At 39.8% G+C, this 24,653-nt stretch overlaps 1 protein-coding gene across 1 annotated transcript in view; it reads right to left on the bottom strand.

The window, feature by feature from the left end:
* The window catches only part of FRY (furry homolog (Drosophila)), a 180,333-nt gene extending 158,324 nt beyond the window's left edge, over positions 1-22,009 (bottom strand). Inside the window, exon 1 of the mRNA XM_009888386.1 lies at positions 21,940-22,009. Within this exon, the coding sequence (XP_009886688.1) occupies positions 21,940-22,009 (70 nt within the window). The remainder of the gene's footprint in view (positions 1-21,939) is intronic.
* Positions 22,010-24,653: the final 2,644 nt, after the last annotated feature.

Below are 24,653 nucleotides of genomic sequence, written 5' to 3'. Positions count from 1 at the left end.
AAGGTTCAGATTTAGCCATCTACAAGCCAAATATCGAATTTAATCTAGCCATCTCTGAGAAAGTAAATGAAGAGAGACTGACATTTCTAGGTGATTCATCATAACCTTCTTAGATTCTTAGCTTAAGACAGAATAAATCACTTACTTTCTAGAGGTGCCTATCACTTGTCAGTGATTACTGAGGGAGAACTGACAACAAAGAAATGCATCCAAGGTTATAAGAGATGACTCTCTAGTCTGTAAACCCTTCAAGAGCATCTTGTACAGACTGAACTGCATCGTGGTGCATTTCAGCTGCTGCTGGCTGGGATTCATACACTTGCTCGTGTGGGTGGAGAATGGCACAATACCAAGAGTAAACCAAGCCACAAGCTGGCACTGTGAACTGGCAAAGCTAAACCTTCACAGATCGAGATGACTTTCACAGAATTTTGTGAAGTTTTCTGTGATGAAACCACAGGAGAGATTTCTGTGAATAAAGACTAAGATGAGAATAAGTCAGGCATCCATTCATGCTTCCCTCTACAGTGGAGCATACAAAGTAACATCTATACAAAGAAAAATAAAAGAAAAGATTTTGCAGCCAAAATCCAGATTAATAATTGTCATTATCAGTCCCCTACTCTATGTCTGATTGAATGATTATTTTCAGTACTTAATACTGGCTGCAGCAGCAGCACACCCACAACATTGTCTACCTATCTTCCATATTAAATTAAATGCTATTTGGCCTCTTTGGCTACAGACAACCCAGCACACGATGTGTCATCTTTTATTAGCCACACCCCATTATGATGCTGTAGATCTAATAAAACATTACATTAACAACTCCTTCTTTGAAAGTGGAGTTCACTTGTTTCTTAGCCACAAACCTACGGGCAAATGTAGATGTTTGCTGCTGCTTTGCTAGGCTCAAACTCCAGGGCATACTTATTTCTCGTGGCGTCTCTGAAATATAAAACCAGCAGGGACACGATGATGCCTTTTACCATCCACAGGAGCTCAGGGACGGTTTTTGGAAGTTTGGCTTGAGTACAGCTGCCTACTGAAAAACTTTCACTTGAACAGATGAGTGAAGCGCATGGAATTTAGCTACTCTCCGAGGGACCTTCTGCATGACCAGACAGTTGCAAATACCAAACACAACATGGACAGGACATATCTCTCATGATGGTCAGTGGGCCATGACAGAAAACTCCTCCTACATATGGAAATGTCTAAATGTTTTGGAGTAAGTGACTGCCAGAAATACATTATTAAATTTGGAGAGGAACAGGCACCTGTAGAGATGAACTCTGCATCAGTTAGTTATGAAAATAAAGAAAGAATCCTAAGGTTAACATCAGATTTTCCAAACAAACGGCTTAAACACTGAGAAAACAGAGTAATTCCTTAGAAAAACTGAAGAGCCTAATTACATCTGAAAGTAATAAAAAGATTCCTTTTATGGGATATTCAAAGGGAAATTCTGTATTCCTGAGGGCTGGGACAAAACTGATGTTCTATCAGTTTTTTTTTAAAGTGTCAGCAAGGACAATCCAGGCAACCGCAACACAGTTGGCCTGATATTCATCCAGGAATGGCTGGATTTGATTAATAACGAACCGAAGTATAATAATACAATGCCATAAGCATAGGTTTATGGAAAGCAGATTTTATTAAACTAACTGTATCTTTTTACGAGATTATAAATTTGGTTAACAAGGTTAGAAGCGTAGTCTTATATTTCCGTTTGGCTTTTGGATTGGTATCTTACCAAACTGTAAAATGAGAACCAAAGAATTGATGCTCACAACAAAAATAGATCAAAAGCTGGGCAACAAATACTTCTCAACATGGGTTAAGGGAGAATCATACCCTAATGAATGTACTTCTAGTGGAGGTACAGAGACCAGTTCTTGGTCCTGTACTGTTTATCCTTATTGTTAATGACATAAAGAAAAACAAAAACATTTCTATAAACTTTACAGGCAAAACACAAATTAAGAGCGGTAGGCACAAAAAATAGTAAAAAGATCCTCCTACTTTGAATAATGTTTTGAAAAGTAAATGCAAGCAAAGAATATATGAGATATTAATTCTGAACTACGGAGAATTGCATAGCCAGAGACAAAGAACACATGCCACAGGGACAGAATAAGGCTTTCTATTCCTGGGAAGCACTGATTATGAAAAAAGGCCTGAGACCAGGATGACTAATGTGTCGAAAACAGGCTGCTATTCTTGTGACCTGAAGAGCTATGGAGAGCCTTTTCAAGCAGGATAAACAAAAGCAAAAGCAGGAAAGCTCTACTGCTTCACTGCCGGTGTCTCCGCAACCACTGCTGGATGCTCAGTCCTGTTCTGGTGTCTGTAACTTGAGAAAGATGCTGATGAACTGGAGGACAATCAGGAAAGGCAACTATAACTAGTGACTGGAAAACTTGCCTTAAAGCTTAGTTTAGCTTGACCGTGAGAAAGTTACAGAGTCATTTAAACATAACCTCTAATGGCAGGAATTTGTACCTATTGCACCTACAGCGGCACCTACTAGCAAAACATATTTACATGGAGCCACTCAACCCAAAATGCCTTTTTAGACAACACAAGCACTCAGGCACTTCCAAGGTGCGATTCATTACCTCCTTATAAACACGTCTAAAGCAGCTCATCTGAACCGTACCCTGAAAGTGCATATTTATCTCCATTGGCTATCAGGAAAGCCAGGCTTGACATCACATGTAATATAAATTATTAAGGATGCCTCAAAGTTAGGTGAGATGACTTCCGTGCCTGCTAAGCATGAATATGAGGAATAGAAATTTGCTAACAGACAGCTCTTCATTCAATAACATCCAATGTCTGGAATTTTAAACTAGACAAATGCATTAAAGAAGTTAAACACAAAGAGAAGGAAATTAACTGCCAGAATGCTATTAAGGCTGGTGCTGGTTCTTCCATTTGTGGAAATTTTAAATTAAGACTTTTTTTTTGAAGATGTGCTTTAGCTCAGACAGAAATTAATTCAGAGAAGCCATAAAGCCTGCTCTATGAGAACAGACTGGGTGACACAATGGGTTTTCTGGTTGTATAATTTATGACTCGTTGAATACATTAGTAGAAAATATATTACTGAGAACAATCTTTCATTGGTAAAAGTACAATACAGATGTTCTAAGAAGGACTCTTCTATCTCTAATCTTGATAATATCAAGAAGCAGAAGTCTGAATGCCTATTAGTACTTGATTTCTCTTTGTACATCCAGGTACAAATACAGCTTGTGTGATATCTTTGCAACATATGTAATAATTTCCTGCCATGATGGTTTGCTTGTCAAACATGCTTTGCCAAAACAGAAGCTGATTTTAAGGGTTGTTTTGTAGAATGCACCTTGGGGGAACGTGAAAGTGGAGGCAACTTGTTGGGATGACACAATTTTCAGGGAATATTTTAAAGAAAAAGTACATTGCCAGAATAATTTAGAAATATGCTTTCTAACTAAAAGTGATAACCACACAAAACAGTGGTTTGCCTTAAGAGAATGCTTGTCTGGAAAAGTGAAGCTCTCTGAAGGTGCAGTGATATGCTCCAGGGAAGCCATATTCCACTGTCTGAGTGGTTGCCTGAGGAGCACAGAAGAACCGTGGCTGAAATGCTACTACTGAAAATAAGTTCACATGCACATGAAGGCGGACTGTCCTGAGAATCTGGAAAAGGCTAAAACCACATCTTAGTGTATGTTACAGATCACCAACTAATGCCTGGTCGTCTGCTATGGAAAAAAGCTGCATCAATATAAAGATTCAAGGCCTGTTCCTTGTATAGTAGCACAGTCTGAAATAAAATTCAGTTTCATACTTGGGTGTATAAGAAAGGTTCTGGTAATGCTGTATGCATTACAGAATTATGTACTCCACCTGTTGAACATAATTTTCCCCATTCTTCTCTTGTGGCACCTAAGAAGTTCACCAAATCCAATAAATTGTCCTGCCTCTGAGCCAAAGGGAACTTCATAACACAAAGTTGAGGCTCCAAGGGGGCAGGAGAATGCAGAAGGAAAACACATTTCAAGCATTAAGCAAATAGGCCAGAATTGCTCTGTTTAAAAACCCTGATTCTTATTGTAGAAAGAAATTAAAACCAGAACCATATTGACCTAAAAAATACATAAATGGCTTTGTAAATAGGTACGGAATCAAAATGATAATTCAAAGAAAAGAGGGTAGGCAATGTGTGGCAATGCTGTCCCATAAACTGTGATCTTACCATAAATTGTATTAGTTACAAACATCAGCTGTTGTTATGGTACATCACTTCGCATCAAACACAATGACAAGCTATATTAGCATAATGGGTTATTATTCCCCGATCCGTGTGATCAGTATTCCATGGCAACCCAATGATAATGAACGGCTTTGTCAGTAAGAAAGCATGTACAAAACTATATGAAGCATGAACCTCAAGTACCTGAAATGGTAGATAGGGCTGTTTATAAATTAAGAATTTAAACACCAGCATTGACATTTCTTTCCATAAATACACGGAAAGAATCACTGAAATTGTCAGTGCGTTCTCAGCTGACCATTGCCAGAGTGGGGACTTGGCATTTCCCAAGACGCTTTCACTCAGGGCTGAAGTCAGTGGAGAATTTGACTACTTAAACCTGGCCTGTGGAACAGAAAACTGACCCAAACAATCAGGTTCCCAGTGAGTCAGGCAGCAGCTCAGAATGGGATCGGTCTGGCCCCAACATCACCTGAGACACATCCGCATATGGACCTCATTGTTGGGCCACTTGAGATGTACAAAGCAGAGCAGAGAAGTAACTCATCTCCTTTTCCATTTGGCTTTAACTGCTTTTTAAGTAACAGCTTAAGGGCTGGAGAGCTCACCTAGAAAGTGGTAGTGTTGGGTTAAATGCTTAATTAAACCTCAGTGTTTTCAACTCTCATCTCCTTCTTGGAGAGCACTCTCATTTTCTGGCTACCAGCCAGAACAGTAAGGATTGCCCACGTCCCGCTTGTCTGAGGTTTGCGAAATTTGAAGAAAAAATTCGACATGCTTTGAATTAGAGATGAAATATAACAGCAAGCATGGCTCTAGCTCAGTAGTTGCCACTTAGATAATCAATCAGTGACAATTACTAAAATTTCTCTGATAGATTAAATTATAATAAAAAGCAACATTACACAGTAAAGGTATTTGGGCGAGGGAATGCCTACATCGGTAAATTACCTGTTGTTCTTGCCACTGTGTCAGATATACTTTGCGAATCCCTCCAAATCAGATTCTTCAGATATTTCTACCTATTTTCGGCCTGAGTCTGAGCCATGCTAAATCATGTCTGTCATATTCATTCTCATCCTCATCCTGGGCTTCTTTTTGAATCCCAGTTTATCGTCCCACAAATCAGAGCAATGGGTAAGGCAAGAATCAGCCTTCAAAGCAAGAATGGTTCCAGATGCTCTTCTCTTCCTAGTAAAGACATCTCTGGTTTGGCACAGTGTATCCTTGTGATAGTAAATGCCACTACATAATAGCTGCATGCACACACACACACACACGGAACTTTTAAATGCTATAAAATGTGTGTTATGCTTTTTATATACCCACTCCAGACCAATCAGCACAAAGCTACTAATCCAAAATAAATCGTCTTTCACATGAGATAAAAAGATGCCAGGATGATGACCAATAAAATGTCTGTCCAATTACACCAATTTATTTTCTTATACTTCATTCTAACCAACAGTAAATGCTGCATATATTGTTGCATATAATTTTCTTAACATCTTTAAAGACGATAAATGAAAATGTGAAAGGATTACAGTTAATCAGATTATTTTAAAGACCCTGGGTATGTTAAATATGACCCTCACATATACTAGGCACTTAACCAAAACCACAGGGATGGATGTTCTCTCCTCCAGCTAGACCCAGGCAAACTGGTCCCTACCCTCTCTTTGGGTGGCAGCACGGTGAAAACCCCAGGACCTCGCACTTTCTGCATGGACCCCCTTCAGTAGCTTTTACCTGCTGGGCAGATGAGCGTTTGAGCATCAAATCTGACACATGACAGAAAATGAAACGCTCCTGAGGCAGTGGAAGGACAGATGAGAAAAATCACTGTTTAAAGAAACACGGTTTCTTGGTTCACATGTTTAGACAGATCTCAGGCGGGTCTGTGAGGTACACGCACTGGCTCATTATTTTTGATCTGCGTACTGAAATCTGTATGCCCATTTTTCAGCCCACTGAGGAATTCAAATTCAAATGGCCACCTTAGCTACTCAGGAGACAGAAGCTACTCTAAGTTGCTTTGCCTTCACTGACAGACGAACATGGACAGAACCAACTAAATGAGCTATTTCATGGCAGCATCCAACTCTACCATAAATGCAACATAACTAATGAATTAATTTAAAATATATCCTTAAAGATAAGGCTGGTTATCCTGAAATGATGAAATCTATAGGGTAATCTTTTATTCAGTATTTCAGAAAAGATGACATCATAGAAGTGAGTTGCAACAGATGAAATTGCAAACATCAGGCATAAGGACTGATAAAAAATTGTATCAAGTGTTGTTTTTTTTAAAACTTTACACTGCATTTTGATTTTACGATTCTGTAAAAAGAAACCAAAGATAATTTTATTTTCCTGAAAAAAGTATAGTCTACAACTTTATGTGGAATATCCTAATACACTAATTTTAAAATACGTTTTGTGGGCTTTTAAAAAACACACATGAAACTGGCCTAACTCCAATTCCACTGATGTAAACAGTTAAATACTCCCTTGTCTTCAGTGAAAAAGCCTTAGGACAATGCTCAGCTTTCTGAAAATATTGCTTAGTATATCTTACTTAAATTATCAACACAAATATTTATCAGAATTTCATAACACTGTACCAGTTCTTGTACAGTTTATGGAAAACCATAGCTATAATTCGAATTCACAATGCATATGATGTGTATGATTCAGAACAGAAAGAAGAGATTGAAAAAGATTGTCATTGATCATACTGATCATTTGTGTCATAAGAAGTTTAACGTATTGATTGGCAACATATTTACACACACATATACATAATAACATTGTATAGATTCAAACCTTCCAGCCAAATGTTTCAAACTCTGCTTCTATACAGTAGGCAAGCATGTCCAACGTAATAAATGTTAACTATAACAATTTGAAATGTCATTTCTGGATTTAATATGATAAAATTTAAACCTTCATCACAAAAAGTCATGTCCTGAGGATATCATAGCAATATAAATGTATTCGTTAAAATGCATGACATCTCAGTCAGGTATGCTTTAGAAGAATTTACTAATAAGGTTGAAATCTGGTATGTACATCTTCAGGATATGTGCTAGCTGTGCAGAGGATCTGACTAGTATTATACACCCCTTTGTACTTAATTGAGAAAAAAGCTTGATTAAAATCAGTGGCAGTAACTTTGTAGAAACTATCATCTACCTCATTACTTGGCAGGAATAGATTCCATTTTGTAACAAGAAAATGACTGCATAAAGTAATAATAGCCTTTATGGTGAACTAGAAAGAATGGTATTAATATTAGGCAGAAAGCCATCCTAAGCCTCTATCAAGCACATAACAAATTTAAACAAATCTTTAAACTGCCAGTAGTGTGATGCTTCTCTTTTACAGCTTGAAGGACTACTCTTTCTCCTCAAAGAAATTAAAAACACCTTACCTGTAATTGCCATTCTCAGCAGCTCTGCTGAAACCTCTGGGTTTTCCACTTCGGGAAAAATAGAGCTGGGAGTTGGCCCAGGTGCAGCTATGCACATGCATGGACCTCCTCTCACTGCAGTTGCAGAAGACAGTCAACCCTATGCCTCTCCTTCCAGTGAAGAGCTGGCCCTTACACCACAGTTTAAAAATGTAGCCAGTCTTGTTTTTCATGTTTCAAAAAAAAAAAATTCTGTCTCGAAGGACATTTACAGATTCTCATGGTAAGTACATTTTCAGATTTTTACTCTAAATAACCCCTCATTTCATAGTATCATGGAATCATAGAATACCAGGTTGGAAGGGACCTCAGGGATCATCTGGTCCAACCCTTCTTGGCAAAAGCACAGTCTAGACAAGATGGCCCAGCGCCCTGTCCAGCTGAATCTTCCAAGTGCCCAATGTTGGGGATCCACCACTTCCCTGGGGAGACTATTCCAATGGCTGATTGTTCTCATTGTGAAAAATTTTCCTCTTGTGTCCAATCAGAATCTCCCCTGGAGCAACGTGTACCCATTACTCATCATCTTTTCCATGTGACTCCTTGTAAAAAGGGAGTAAATTTGATTATTCTTCTTTTTTTTCTCCTTTTTCTTTACTGATACAGTCTAATGTAAGGATTATCACAAATGTCATTAACATGCTATTTACCTTCTCTCAAATCCCTAATGAGGATATAAAATAGAATAAAGCCTAGAGTCCGTCCCTGCAGTACCCAACTGCTTAACTCAATCTAATGTGACAACAAACCATCAGCAAGGATACTTTATTTACAGTGCCTCATGCCAGTTTTTAACACATTGCTCATAAAACTATTATGCTTGAAAGTATGCTGAGTGACACTTAAATATTCATTAATACCCAAACACATGGTCTGTTTCTTCATTCACCTGAGAACTCTGTCAACCAGATCTGTCTGACATCCTCCCTCAGGAGATCCTAGGACAGACCAGCTTTTATTGCTAGCTTATACATTACCTGCTGTATTGGAGAAGAAATGCATTAGGAAGTTATCCGCTACTGCATTACAAGTAATAATAAATAAAATAATAACCTGGTAAGAGCATTTCTTTGTACCTCTATGTGCTTTCCACTGTGTGCTACATTACCTCATTGGACTCGGGCTTTCAGGACTGAAAATGATAAGCGAGGTAAGATAGTGGATGTATGATTAATCTCATGCCAAATGAACCAACTGTTGACCTAGTTACCTTAACAGCACACACAAGTCACTTGCTGCTCTCCTCACCTGATAACATTTAACACTGTTGTCACCTAACCCAAGCATTAAGGCAAAGCAAGGAACACCCTTTGCTGGAGGGATCTGCTATAAAGCAAGGACGCAGGATGGAAATCAGGACTCCCGCTCTGCATTCTGTGCTTGGGAGGGGATTTCTCTGTCTCTCACCTCCCCCATCTCCCCAGCTGCTCTCTTCTTCTTACTCCATCTCTCCAATCTGGTGTCTCTTCACGGCTATGTCTTCCCCACTTCAGGGTCCCCATTCCATCCCAGATTCCCATGCACTTATCACAGAATCACAGAATGGTAGGGGTTGGAAGGGACCTCTGGAGATCATCTAGTCCAACCCCCCTGCCAGGGCAGGGTCACCTACAGCACGTTGCACAGGACAGCGTCCAGGCGGGGTTTGAATGTCTCCAGAGTGGGAGAATCCACCACCTCTCTGGGCAGCCTGTGCCAGTGCTCTGCCACCCTCAAAGTAAAGAAGTTCCTTCTCATGTTAAGATGGACCTTCCTGTGTTCAAGTTTGTGCCCGTTACCTCTTGTCCTATCACTGGGCACCACTGAAAACAGACTGTTCCCATCCCCCTGGCACCCTTCCTTTAAGTATTTATAAGCATTAATAAGATCCCCCCTCAGTCGTCTTTTCTACAGACTAAAAAGACCCAAGTCCCTCAGCCTTTCCTCATAAGAAAGATGTTCTAGTCCCCTTATCATCTTTGTAGCCCTTTGCTGGACCGTCTCCAGCAGTTTCTTGTCCTTCTTGAACCGGGGAGCCCAGAACTGGACATAGTACTCCAGATGTGCCCTCACCAGGGCAGGGTAGAGGAGGAGGATACCCTCACTTGACCTGCTGGCCACACTCTCCTTGATCCAGCACTCGATGCCATTGGCCTTTTTGGCCACCAGGGCACATTGCTGGCTCATGGTCATCCTATTGTCCACCAGAACTGCCAGGTCCCTTTCCATAGAGCTGCCTTCCAGCAGGTCAGCCCCCAACCTGTACTGATGCATGGGGTTATTCCTCCCCAGGTGCAATACCCTACACTTGCCCTTGTTGAATTTCATAAGGTTTCTCTCTGCCCAACTCTCCAGCCTGTCCAGGTCAGGTCCTCTTCCCCTTGCACAGCCAAACATTGCTCATCTCATCCTTCTGGCCCTCTCACCCCCATCCCTACCTCTTCACCCACCCCTTTCCAGTCGCCCCTTGGCCCCACCTCCTATCAGTCACCATTTCCACTCCCACTGTCCGGGAAGTATCAATTCCTCTATTTCTGATTCCCCACACCCCATCCTCCTGCTGGCTCTTTGTTGGGTTTTTAATCCAAATTCATTCTCCCCTCCACCCTCACTTTCTTCGTGCAGTCATCATACAGAGGCAGTTGGCTGCAATGTGTCTGTCCCCCACCCACCCCCAAGATCCTCTTCAAGAGAATTTTTAACATGAACAAACAACAGTTCTTTTGCCTTTTGTCATTCTTAGAGAGGGTAGAACAATTTCTGGCTCTTTGTTGGGTTTTTAATCCAAATTCATTCTCCCCTCCACCCTCACTTTCTTCGTGCAGTCATCATACAGAGGCAGTTGGCTGCAATGTGTCTGTCCCCCACCCACCCCCAAGATCCTCTTCAAGAGAATTTTTAACATGAACAAACAACAGTTCTTTTGCCTTTTGTCATTCTTAGAGAGGGTAGAACAATTTCTGCAAAAAATTCCAAAATTCACCTTCAGGAACATTAAGTTTAGAAGTGCTTTAGCCCAAACTGCGGTGCTCAGGAAAAATTGTTGGCAATAGAAAAGAAGGGTTTTACTTAAAAAAGTAGGCACGGCAGTATGCACATATAATCGTTAACACAGCAGTATACACATATAACCGTTAATAACCTTAATAAAGGTTATTCTCCTTTTTTCTATCTTTTTATAAAATTCCAACCTGTCCATATTAGCGATTTCATTTCAAAAGTTCATTAAAATACTAATTCCAATTATTCTAGTAATTTCACTTGCCATAGACGTCTGCAGATCCATGTAACACCCACTTCTACCTGCCATGTCCCTTACTGCTTGAACATATCAGAGAAATTAGTAAAAAAAAAAAAAAAAATCAAAATTTTTAATTTCACTTTCCCTTTGAAAATATTTCCATTCTCTATTTTATGACATACATGTTAAAGATTCACCATGGATAAGCTGAGACTTTGCTTAATTGACTGAAAACCCCAATGACTTTTGTGTTTCAGAAACAGTACTTTCCAACTTTTGATTCCCAGAGAGTTATTGCTCTTGATGAAACACTCCAGTAAAGAATACATACATTGCTCTGCCACATTTTCCTGTCTATGAGTAATAGAACAAAAATCAAAATAACTGCCTTGCTTTGGTTCAGATGGCAGACAGATAACGGGTGTGGTGAGGCTATTTGTTTCAAACATCTGCCTTCAAAGAAAAAGAATTCTAGCTAAGTAATTTTCTCCTCATTCAAGGCATCAGTAGCAACAAATATGCACCCAGTAGAATTTAAAATATTCCAAGGACATTTCCATTTTAAAATTACTACTTACTGCCAATTAAAAATCTCATTGCAAATAATAACCAGTTGAGTCATGACTCACAATGTGTCACTTGGCTGCCAGGAATGTGAAGGAAGAAAGGTTCTCCCAGTAAAGAAATAGAAGCCGGTGTTTCATTTCCAGCTCTAACACAGGTTTCATGTGTAATCTTGTGTTTCTCAGTTAATTTCTCTGTTTCAATTTGCCCAGTAATAGCAATAAAGAAATAATACTTTCATCTTTCATATTCATCTAATAATGCTGAAAGAATTCAAGCCTGTAAGATTCCAGATGGGAAGCACAGTATGAATATTATTATAATGTAGACCATTGCAAGCAAGGGATTTGCAGCAGTTTCCCTGCATCTGAACTAATAAATATCAATTTGCATCTTGTGAAAGTACTTTAAAATAAGCAACACTGAGTTACATCTGCAGTCCTCTCAAAGGTGTGACTGAAGCTTGTCTCACAGCTGGGGTGTTTGCAAAAGCTGTTGCAGAGAGGATTTCCTTACGTCTAAGAAGACGGGAAGCTTATGCTGCCGTTTCTCATCAGGTGGACTTCCCTCTTCACTACCTAACAGCCTCGTTTTACAAATTCTGTAGAAACTTAGGTTACCATTCTCTGAAATTTGTTCAACAGGTTGAAAAAAGGCAGGCAGATTGAATAAGCTTTGCTTCCATTGGAAAGCAGACTAAAAAGAACTCCAGTTACAAGGGAATAAATTGCAAAACCTGATGTCAGGTAGCTTAGACTACTTTCAACACGTGCTACCTCTGTAATATGCACAGAGTAAACCTGATTCTGAAAATACGCAACAATATATTACTGTGAGTATATGCAGCAACTGACTCTACAAATTTCTCAAGAACGAACTTTGGCTAGAACTCTATACAGGTATCCTTCTGACTGCAAAGGCAAATTGATCCAGACATTTGAAGGCATTCATAAATAACGATCAGAAATGCAGAAAGAAAGATAGTTGTGTATATTCTGTTCAACAAAAGTTGCTGAAGGGAATCAACATCGAAACAAACAGACAAATGGACATCCTTCGAAGTCTAATTTGCTCCACACACAAGTTCAGACTCTTCAAAGTTACAGAGACAGAGCAGAGTTAGATAGCTAGAGATTAGGAAAAAATGTTAGTGTAATGATCACATAATTATAGGAGAATTCCTGCAAAACAATACCTTTGGCAGACTTCTGTGCTGAGCCAGGTACTGCTGGTTACTTAAGAATTCAAAGGAATACAAACGAGTCTTTCAAAGTCAAGCCTTTCAAAATAAAAATAAAACCACCTGCAACTTCACAATTATAAAAAAAAAATCAAGGACAATAATAATCAAGGTCTACTACACTCTTTTGATCAGTCCTTGTCTAACACCAATCCATCTAACACCTTCACATTTTTGCCACACACAAATTGTGATTTCTCACCCCTTCACTGACTGGTGAAAACCACAGCAGCTCCTCTACTTGTATGCATTAGTGCTACATTTGATGACAGCAGATTTCTGAAAGCATAGAAAGTGTTCAGGATTAAGACTGTATAGCATGTCTCTCAAAATGGTCTCTTTTTTCTGTGTGTGGAACTTCTCTGCCATGGCTCCAAGCACCTAATTAAGCTCTTTATCAGCAACACATTCCCCTGGAGACACGTGATACCTGTCACTACAGTGATCCCACAGTATTTACAAAACAACACTCAGATTTCTCTTCAAACCAGTGGCCTGAAAAGCACCCCAAAATCTGTCAGGCAGATCTGTAATACGAGTTGCATCAGTGACCTTGATATTTATGCACAAACATCAGTACTGTTGGTGGTCTCTCTATACTGATCTCTGTATTTCATGCAGAGGAGGAAGCAAGCAGCATTCGACAACTCGGTGAAATCATTGCTACTTGTCTGAGAGCAAACTAGGAAGCCAGAGTTTCTCATGTGTTGTCATTCAGCCACATGTTTCGGCAAGCTCTGCTGTACGCTGAGAACAGAAAACTTTTGCTATCCCTCTGTTGTGAATGTGACTAAAATTTGAAATACATAAAAGATTGTAAATATGTATGGAATTGCCAGGCTTCTCAGTAGGTCCTGCGAGGAATAGAGTTTGTGCTCCCAAACTCGGAACTTGCACAAGTTCTACCTTTCCCCCTTATCAGAAGTGCCATATCAAGGGGCACTCCAGCACCTTGCCGGTGAAGACTGAGGCAAAGGTGGCACTCAGTACTTCAGTACACTGTCACTAAACCTCCTGCCCCATTCAGTGACAGGTCCACATGTTCCTTGTCCAGCCTTTTACCACTGGTGAAGCAAGAGAAATTCTTCTTGTTGCCCTTGATGCAATTCCCATCTCCAGCTGAGCTTTGGATTTCCAAGCACCACCCCTGCATATCCAGGCAATGTTTATGAACTCCCCCTTTGCAACCAAACCCCGCTTCTGCCTCCAATATACTGTCTTTTTTGCACTGGAGCTCAGCCGTGAGGTCCGTGATAAGTCAAACCGGTCTCCTCATATGTTTGCTTGTTTCCCTGAGTATTGGGGTGTCCCACCCTCACACTTGGAAGGTGCTGACCTCCAAGACCTGCCAGATTTCCTCAGTTCCTTTGCCTTTCAGAGCTGCCCCCCACGGGACCCGACCTAACAGCTTCTGAAATCTGAAAAACTGAAATCTGCTCTCCTAAAGTCCAGGGGTCTATACTCTGCCGCTCTTTTCTGACTTTTCTCGGGATCTTGAGCTCCAACCAGTTCTTTCTTGTTAGTGGATAGCAAATCCAGCTGTACTGCGCCCCTGGTTGGTCCATCCTGTATCAAGAAGTTATTCTCAATGCCCTCAAGAAATCTCGACTACTTCCATCCTACTATGCTGCACTTCCAGCAGATATCAGGATGTTCAAGTCCCCCATGTGAACCAACATGAGCAATTCATCAACTTCTTCAACTTGTTTAAAGAAAGCTTTGTCTGCTCCTCACCCTGACTGGGTAGACTGTAAGAGACCACCACCATCATGTAACCCTTGAAGTCCTCTTCTGTTCCTGACCTACACTCTCAAGCGCATGGTGACCCACCCATCGAGTTCCATACACATGAGGAGGTCCTTCACAATGATGGCAACCTCCACTCCTCATCTTTCCTGTAGGTCCTTCCTGAAAAGCTTGTATCCATCTATCACAGCCCTCCAACTGTGTGAGCTGTTAACGCCAAGCCTGCTACTCCAATGATGCTGCAGTCTTGTGACTGCATGCAGCGCTTGACTTCCTCCTGCTTGTTTTCCAAAGTGCATGCATTTGGATACATACACTTAAGATGGGTGTGTGTCTCTTCATCCTGTTTTACAGTTCCTGAGGTCTCTCTTGTTCCCTTTGCCTTGCACCCTTTGCTTTCCACCCCAGTTCACTGCTACCTAACTGAACTATGGGTCATAATCTCCCTCCACTGTCATTCCTAGTTTCAAGCTCTTGAACTCTTGCGCCATTCTGTCATACTACTGAACATCTTTCCATTTACATTGTTGAAAAATATAAACAGCACAAGAACTTAGAATATGTGGCTGAAAGAGCTGCTGTGAAGTTTGAACAACATGTTTGGTATTCCTTTTAGCTGAAGCAATAGACAAAGGATTGGTTGATTCAGAATAAAGTATATCAAAGGAGAAGAGATTTTCTTTCCATGGACAATTGATTCAAATCTATTTTAGGTAATTGCAGTGAATGAAAAATCACCAACTCACAAATAATTCAGCTACCTATCCCTGTGAAATTATTCTGCAGTCTAAATTTACCACAGAAACAACAACAGAAAGGACAACTTCACTGCTGAGGCTCTAAAGCAGAAAAGAGAGGGATGCAAAAGCAAGATTAGACTGGAGAAGGAATTATCTTTGATATTTAGAAGAGGGCACGGGTACAGGAGTCACTATTAAGAAAGTAAATATGATTTACCATACAGCTCCACCAGTCTAATAGCAGGAATCAGCCAAAACTGCTTCCCGTGTATCCCTGTCCCCTTCGTTACGCCAACCCCAGCATTGACACCATTTTAGAAAGTTTACCTGGCAGGATATTAACTGTATGAGGAGTTAGGGTGGGAGAGAAGGGGTAGGAGCACAGGGACGGGGACAAGAGGCTGGGCTGGGACTGCCCCTCCCAGGCACAGCTACTGCAACACCACACCTGCCCACCGAGGGTTCAACACCCACTGGAATTCAGTTTCTAGGGGTACCAAACTCATAGCAAGTGCCGGAGCACTTACCAATCGCTTAGAAACTCAGGAATGAATACAGAAAATAAGGCTGGACAAGCACACGCAGTTGGAATTCTGGAGATGTGGAGACTGCTTCCCAGTGTCCACAAAGTCAATATAGAGATGAGAGTTTAAACTGTTAATGAAATGAGTGCATCAAAAGGGACTGAAATACAAAAGCAATCTTAAGTAGCATTTCAGCTCATATACTCCTTTAGTAAACCACGGACACGTTTATACACCTAAGGTAACCTGTATATCATCATTTCCCATATACATGTTCTTTTATTTATATATATAAACCTACAGCTTCTTCAGCGGTATTTTATACGCATAGAATAAACCACAAAACCTGTTAGTTCTTTCCCTGATCTTTTTGAATAGTAACTAGCATATTGGAAAAAAACAAACTGCTGGTAATTTGATAACCCAACAGTAGTGCAGCATCAGATACCACAAATCAATCACTCGAAGTGGATACTAATAGTACAACAGCAGAGTTTTGGTTTTACCACAAGTAAAATTATTGAAACCTTTATGGAATACGTACCAGTAATTATCTATGCCTAGTTTATGCCTAGTTTCCACACTATTTTATATTTTGAGATAAGGACTGAAGTTTTGCCACAAAAATTTATGCCCTAAGACTGCACTCAAACTGTTTGTAGATGTTTACGACAATAATTCAAACTTCTTAATGGCATGCAAATGCATTCTGTAAATAAACTGAATCTTACAACAGAGCATTTCAGATTCTCTCATGCTTTTTTTCCTCCCAGTATGGTAGAAATAATTCTGGAAGGTCCTGAAGAGAGCAGTAAACATCAAAATAAACAAAAATACTCTTCTAAGAGTTTTCAGGTCCCCGAAGTCATAAAACTTCCATTTTCCCTTCTAAGAAGAACCATGCCAAAATGTAAATTCTAAAATGGTTACCATCCAGAACACAGCACAAACACTGGTTTAACACCCTTCCCTACAGCTCTGTGGAGAAGAGGATCAGATCTGCAGACAAATGTAAGGAAGGTTGTCCTGGGAGCTAACAGTCACCACCATTAAGCAAGTCACTTTTCTGCTGGCAACCACAGACTACTTAAAGCTGAAGAATACACTAAGCACCCTAATTTCAGGCTCAATGGATAGAGCAATCAATTCCCTTTGTGTAGCAAGACAGCTAGAATTAATAGCATCCTTTGTCCAAGGCAGAGTCACATGCCAAGGCCTGAGCAGATGCTACCCTTGGTCCCCAGGGCTTCCTAAAGGCGGAGGCTGTGGAAGCGGCCAGCTTTCTGCAGGTATGCTGCGGTGAGACCTCAGAAGCAAGCAAGAGGAGAAGGTCCAAGCATGGCTCCAGCCCAGGCGGTGGTGTCTCCACCAGTGCCAGCCTGCTCTCCCACTTACACAGCCACGCATCCCTGCCCCTTCCCCAGCTGCAGGCCACCCGCTCGCTTCAAGCAAGAACTGATCCTTTCTCACCTGCAGGGTGAGTTTGCAGCACATCAGCTTCTTGAATCGGCTTACTTTGGGTCTGCAAGAGAAGGAGTGCCAGCGCAAGAGAGATGGCAGGGAAGGACAGGTTCTTCTTCTGCAATGGATGTGTTTGTTTAAGTGGGCACTGAGAAGAAGCCTCTTTCCTTCACTGGTATCTTGGAACAATCACTAAGTCTGATAGCACACTGTGCTTAGCGTATTCAGCTTTAAACAGGTCTATGTTTGCCTGCAGATAAGCGACCCCTGCAAAACAGCTTTTACCATCTTCCTGCACAAGAAAATCTTACCAGAATATCAAAAGAGCGCACCGCAGAACTTACACATAATGCAGACTTTTACCTCAGAAACTGCCCATGGCTTTCCCTTTCTCTTGCTCATGGACACAGGACTTCATGAATATTCTCTGTAAAAAGGTTGAATTTTATTGCTAAATGTACTACATTCATTTAACAAAGGACTACATGGCAGCTGACACCCCCCCCAGACGTCACATTGGCCGTCGAGAAGTTTCTGTTACGCCTGATGCTCTTCTGACAACAGAGCTTGTCTGGAGGCATGGCCTTCAGCTCCCTGCGTGAGGACCAAGCAGTGGAGGAGCCAGAGGTCCTCCTGGGACTGTTGGGGGATGCTGTTGTATTTGAGCCAAGCGAGTAGTAACTGATGCAGGTGCCCGTGCGCCCTCAGGATGGAGCTGTCTCCAGTGTTACCACCACTAGTTAACAGCAAGTGGCTTTTGCCAGCCACTGCTACAGGGACCAGGCGTGCAGGAGCCCAGGGTGGGTGGCAGGATTGAGCAATGGGCTTTGTACAGCAGAAAGGAGAATAGGATGATGATAGGAGGATTTTGACGTGGACGGTGGCTACTGTAGAAGAATACAGGCATGTATGGGCCATGGGAAAAACACCTGAAGTCGTAATCCTGAAAAGGGTCTTACTCAAAATCAAAATTAAATGCAAGTCCACAGAAAAAAAAAACCCAAACATCTTGCCATTCAAAGGCAGACAAACAAGTGTTGTAATCCTTAAAACAAGGCCCTGAAGATAACTCCATTCTATGCGAAGTGGCAAATAAAATGTTCACTACACAAAATATATCCTCTCATTTTATTACACAGAAAGACACCTTAAAATCTCTCTATCGTAACTGGGAGACAATGAAATGCAGTTTCTACCAGCCCTTACGGGCTGACTTGTGAGAGCACAAGTGAGCCATCTACCTGTGCTGTTTGGATTCTTCTACAGAATGCTTTCCTCCAATAAACTTAATTGCTCATCTGATCTAGAAACTGCGAAAACCAGAATTTATTATCGAATTTCCTGCCATTTATATTAATGGTACTCCAGCTTCACGTAGCTTGATTTTTAAACTTCTATTCAGATTTTTTTTTTTAAATACGACTTTGAAAAATGCATTTGGAAATTAAATTCAGAACAAATCTAACTATCATCTGATTCACTCAAAAAGTAAAAACAGTCAAGAAAAGACCAGATTCAAATTCTTAACATTTGGATTACTTGTATGTAATTTTACAAATGTTTATTTACAAAAAGTATTTTGCAATATTTTCTTAACAAATCTGAGGAGAAGACTCTTAATTGTCCTACTTTTGGGGAGCCCTATTTTACTGCTGTCATCTTATTGACCTCCTTGAGCCAAGTGAGAACTACTCACCTAGAGTAGTTGCGCATGGCCATTTTAGCAGTAATTTCAGAAGTAATGCAAATGATTAATGAAGTTGTTGACTAATGCAGTGTGGGTCAAAAATACTTGAATATTTAAAAAAACATCAGAACACAAATGAGATCAGCTAAAGAAAAAAATTATTCTTATTTTCTAAGCAGAGAATCCCAATTCTGATCCCATCTCCAACACATTACAGGAATATTTTCCAGAACTGCATGACACGCACAGTATCTTATTGACATGTGCAGAGCAAAAGTCTGTTTTGAGAGCTGCACAAAGGAGTATTTTGAGGTCTCTCAGTTTGGTGGGATGATTCAAAGGCCAGACCATGACTTGGCTTTTTTTGTCTCCTAGGAACAAGAGTGGATGCTCACCGATAACACATCACCGACTGTATCAATAGTTAACGGGTGCCTAAAATGAACTGACTCCAGTGCCCATAAATTACCTGCCTCCTTAGCTGGCTGATGAACATGAAAACCCAAGCAGCATGCCAGGTGAGCACCTCTGCAAGTGCTGTGTGACACTGAACTGAAATCCTGCCCAGCATGTCAAGAATGCTAGTTTGTTCAAGACCTTAGATAGCAAAATCAGAGAAAATTGCCATCCCAGGTAGAATAACTGAGTACATTTCATGGTATGGTAATGGGTGCGGTTGGCAATCTATTAGAAAATTTTAATGCTCTGTTTAAGCCAAAGCACAAATCAACAGAAAGGACTGGGTTTGGTGGGACTGTAAAGCCTGGGAAGGATAAATGTTACTGTTCTGAAGTGCCAATTTACAGATACATACATGGACAGCACCTCTACACTATAACCATTTAAGCAAAATATATACTATTGGACCCAAACTTATTTTTCTTTTAAAAGAGTATGTTAGACCTCTTTCTACTAGGTAAATGCCATGGCATAATTTATAGCTTACTTCTGCTCTCGGGTATGCAGACACAGCACCTATTCTCTGAAAAACACGTTCCCGTGCATGCATGTGCAGGCTTCCCAGCAGTTTCTCAAGCAAGGGAAGTGTTTTCCTCTGCTCCACCCATCACATAGCAGAGCTGAAGAAAGCCCTAGGTCTTCTAAGCTCCCTACTGTCTTCTTATCAAATTGTTTGTTTTTCAGCTAGAAAGGTTATGTACAGATTTATGAACACAGCCTTCCAGATTGAAAAAAAAAAATTAAATAAAATTGGCAACAAGTTTAAGTCAACCTGGATGAATTTATTGTATGTCCTCTTGCTGTTTATTCAAATACAGTCGAAAGTGTGTTTACCAGCTAAAAGAATGCCAGAAATACCAATTATTCATACACTATTTCCATTTTTCTAAAACAGAATTTAACTTAAGGTCTTCTAATTTCAGACTAAAAACATCTTTGCTGTTTTGAAAGACTTTCAATATACTTTAATGTAGAGGAAAAGGAAAAAAAAGATTAAAGCGTTATATTTAATTCCATAATATAGTCATTTTTATATTCTTTAAGTGCTAATTTTACTTAGTCTTAAAGTTACAGTAGCCTATGACAAAAATAATCCCAGAACTGATTTGATTTCTGCACCATAAAGTGACTTGTTTTTCTTCTGTCATAAACTGTGACTAGCTTGTTATAAAATATGTGCTGTCACAAGACACACTTATGCTCTCAGTATTTGATTAACATTAGTCCAAAAAAAGTAAGTAAATTATAAAAGCCTTTTCCAGTCCTTGTGGAAACAGGGATTTGTATGAATATGCACTAAATATTTCAGGAGGAGGGCAGATAAGCAATGCTGTTTAGGTAATACTATTATTCCCTGGTGGCTTCACACTTGTGGTAGAAAAACAGATTCAAACAAGCGGTACAGTGTTACTGAGGTTACAAATGACCTGGAAAAATACAGTTTCTATGGATATCATTTAATGAAGACAAACCTTGCATGTCACACATCTAATATAGTGTTATTTTTATTTCTTTGCAGGTGTTCAGACACACGCCTTGTATTACACACATTCTGCATTTTTTTTATACTATAGACTTTTAAAATACTAGTATTTTATGCAGAAGTTATTAAATTATAGATGGTGGGATGATCAGAACCTTACTGCATACATAGCTAAGTTGGATTTTTCCAGAGACGTTGTGTTCTATCTTTTAAAAACAGTTAATTATGGAGATCTAGCCTTGTCAATACAAGCTTCTATAGAAAAGGAATATATTGTTCATGTATTTTAAATTAAAAAGCAAATTTCTGCCAGAGTTATCCCATGGCCTTACCTAGTCTGAATATATTTGCTAGCACTAAATTTTATTCAGAAATCTTTATTACATAATATTGCTAAAAATCCAAAGAGTGATTGATTTAAACAGCAATGGAGATCAGGAACAGCAATACTGAAAAGACCAAGAAAGACTAAAATGCCATTTGTTTACATTCTGCAAAACCCAGCCTGGATTAGATAAACAGATGGATTCTTTCTGGATGGAAATATTGCATAAGATTCTGAAATTAAGCATAGAGGGCAGGAAGTGCAGCTATAAGCAACTGATGTTTTGCTTTTCATCACATTAAAATAATGACTTGCAGACCTGAAGTATAAGAATTATATTTTTGTCCGCGATGCTCAATTAATAAAAACCAACTTCGGAGCGATGCCACACCCTTGTGATTAAACAGCATTTTCAAAAATATTCAGATAAAGCTTGAACAAATCAAATAAACATCTAGGCAGGAAACGCTGTTTGGAATGCACTCCCTGCAATGTACTATTAGAGAGAGCCAGAAAGCAGCCTAACTTCAGAATTCAATCGAGCAAAATCTAGTATAATCTCATTACAGCCTTTGCAGTTAATGAAATCTGTTTAAATCTCTGACATTCTGATTTCTAGAGCTGACGAAAGCAAAAAATATTTGGTTTATATAACACAAACATATAGAAATATAAGACTTTATCCTTTAAGTTAGCCTATCTATTTACCAAGCAATGCGTAATATGAAAAGATTACTCTTCTGCTACTCACTATTGCTCCAGGATTTCAGTAAATATTTGATACTGATTTCAAAGAAGCCTGAATCCTGCTGGCTAGCCATGTCTGCTGCATACAAAGAGGCTTCTATAATTCTGAGCAGCTGAAGTGGCAGGTACTATGTATGTAGATGTGACTGTCACCAGTTAGTGATGTAAACGAGGGGTCAGAGGAGGAAATGAAGTCTCCGCAGATCCACTTCTTCCGTTCATGGTAGGTAAGCTCATTAAAAAAAAAAAAAAAAAAACGGCGCTCAACAACAACAACAAAAACACACCATGAGATTTTTGTCCTTTGCTCTTCCTCCGGGGCTCGTACTTAATTCTATCTGCGGAGTATTTTATTCCCTCACCCCCTCAGTATGTATTTTCATTTATTCCATTCCACAACTGGGCAAATTTCTCCCGGTCGGTTAAGGCATATGCAGTACCACAGCACTTGTTCCATAAGCACAGTTAGAGTATCTTCCCGACGGGTGTCTGAGCTGTGCTTTTAATAACGTGCAGTCTGCCTGTCTGAAGCTTTTTTTTCCATCAGAAGCTGACAGCCCGAGCGTATGCGCCTCCTCTTGCGAACCGAGGATCAACTTGAAGCCCCACTGAAACCGTCTCTTCTGCAGCTGGAGGAATTTCACACGTACTGTTTAGCTTTAGTAAGAAAAAAAAACACCCTCTAATGAATATCCTCTGCATGCTCTGGTCAGCTGCTCTCCTTCCGCCTGTTTCCAAGAAGAGCACGCTGAACTATACACAACTGCATCATGCTGCGGTAAAGCAGAGCTGCACCCATATATCTGATTGCAGTGACGTGGGGAAAAAAAAAAAAAAAAGGCTCTCCCTCAGCCCAGTTGCACAAGAGAAACGCTTCCAGAGCACTAAAAACAAGGCATTCAGACTGGCTGCTTCTGCTTTTCTTTCACTGCTACAGAAAAACGTGTTGTCATTTTTTTCTTGACTTTTTTTCCTCTCCCCCCGCCCTTAACAAAGATGAGAGACAGCAAGCTGAATTCATAATGGCAAATAAACCAGCCAGCTCTCTGCTTGGTATTCGCCTCTGAAGGAGCTACAGAAAATTCTCAGTCTAATGTCATTTTTATCTTGAACAATGTTTTTTTTTTAAAAAAAGGAACTGAATTCACATAAGGGATTTGCATGAGAAAATGAGGCAGAAGCAATTCACTGCTTGTTAACCTCTGTATTTTCTACAGAATACTTAATTTCCATATTCCTAAGGTTTTATTTCAAATAATCACAGTATATCTCTATAATCACAGTATATCTCTATGCATATTTTAATGGTAATGAAGAAAAATAGGAAGAATCGGTTTCCCAAATATTTCTTGTTCTATACAGTCTTGGTATCATCCCTCCAAATCTTATTTCCTGGGAATAACGGTACTTCTTTACTCACTTAATGGAATAAATTTCCTGCAGCATCTCATAATTACAGTATCGGAGCCAAAATAGAGCTTGTCTGCTGCTGAGTCTTCTGAAAACTTTGTCAGCAATTACATTTGCACGTTATTTTTAGGTTCAGTATGCAGAATATTTGATGTTTAGATTGGAAACCGAGGAACATGAGGGTCATTGAGACCAAACTCCCGTGGTTCTCACTGAAAATATGCTAAATGTCTTCTGCAAACATACCTCATCTAGAGATAAGGTTTTGTGTCCTCACTAACGGAAGGCTGTTGTAGAAACTCACTTTATAAACTTTCTTTCAATTCCTAAATGCAGTTTACTCAAAACCAGTATACACCCTTTCATGAACATGACTATGAGAAATGTTCAGAGCATCTCAAACTTGATCTCACCAGCTATCGAAGAGATCCGATCAGCTCTTCCTCCCTATACCGTTAAATATCATCCCATTGATGTCACTTTTTTTTCTGAGATCCCCCTGTCCCCGTCCCCCCTACTGACTATGCCTCATCATCATACCATCCTGTTTTCACCAGCCCACTTCAAGTTTTTATGATTAAAGTTAAATTTAATACCAAATATGGCATGTCCCAAGACCTACAACTGATAACTTCCTACTATTCCTCTAATTGATTTTTCAGCAAAGACAATGCCAAGTAGGCTTGGAAGTCCTTATTCATCCTCACAAATGTTACAATAATTCCTATGTTCAAGGATTTAAATAATAATTTTCTTTATGGTGCTACATCAAATCCATTTCTGAAGATGACTGATATATTAATTTTATCACAATTCTCTTGTTGAAAATAAAAACATAAGGTTAATTTGCAAATATGTGTCCTTCCTAAATCTGTATTGGATTTTATCCAATTTTCAATTAAATCCACACCCTTAAATATAAATTCCCACCAAATTTTGTTTCAAAAGCTTGAGCGTGGCTGAGGTCAAGCAGCCTCTCTGTTGATATAGATCATTTTCCCCCATTAAATTCTGTGGTCTATATTTACAAGGCAGAATCTCTCTTTTAACAGATTCAACAAAAAAATTATTACCCAAGCTGCAACTTCAGATGCCCGCTCTTACATTATTATGAATGGGAAGTTACCTAGTTTTTGTAATGTGAATTTGAGGCCTTTTTCCACCTCATAATTGATTTTGTTGTTCTGTTTGTATTATTCCTCCTACCTCTGTTCCTCTACAAGGCCCCATCCTTACGGGAAATAAAGGCAAGCCATTCACTTAGTGGTCATATCTTATTCTTACTGTATCTCTCATCCTCACTGGATA

Source organism: Charadrius vociferus, unplaced genomic scaffold (assembly GCF_000708025.1).
Source record: "Charadrius vociferus isolate BGI_N301 unplaced genomic scaffold, ASM70802v2 scaffold16, whole genome shotgun sequence".
In the NCBI taxonomy this organism is placed as follows: Eukaryota; Metazoa; Chordata; class Aves; order Charadriiformes; family Charadriidae; genus Charadrius; species Charadrius vociferus.
Note: the sequence above shows the minus strand (reverse complement) of the source record. Positions and strands in the feature narration are given on the sequence as shown.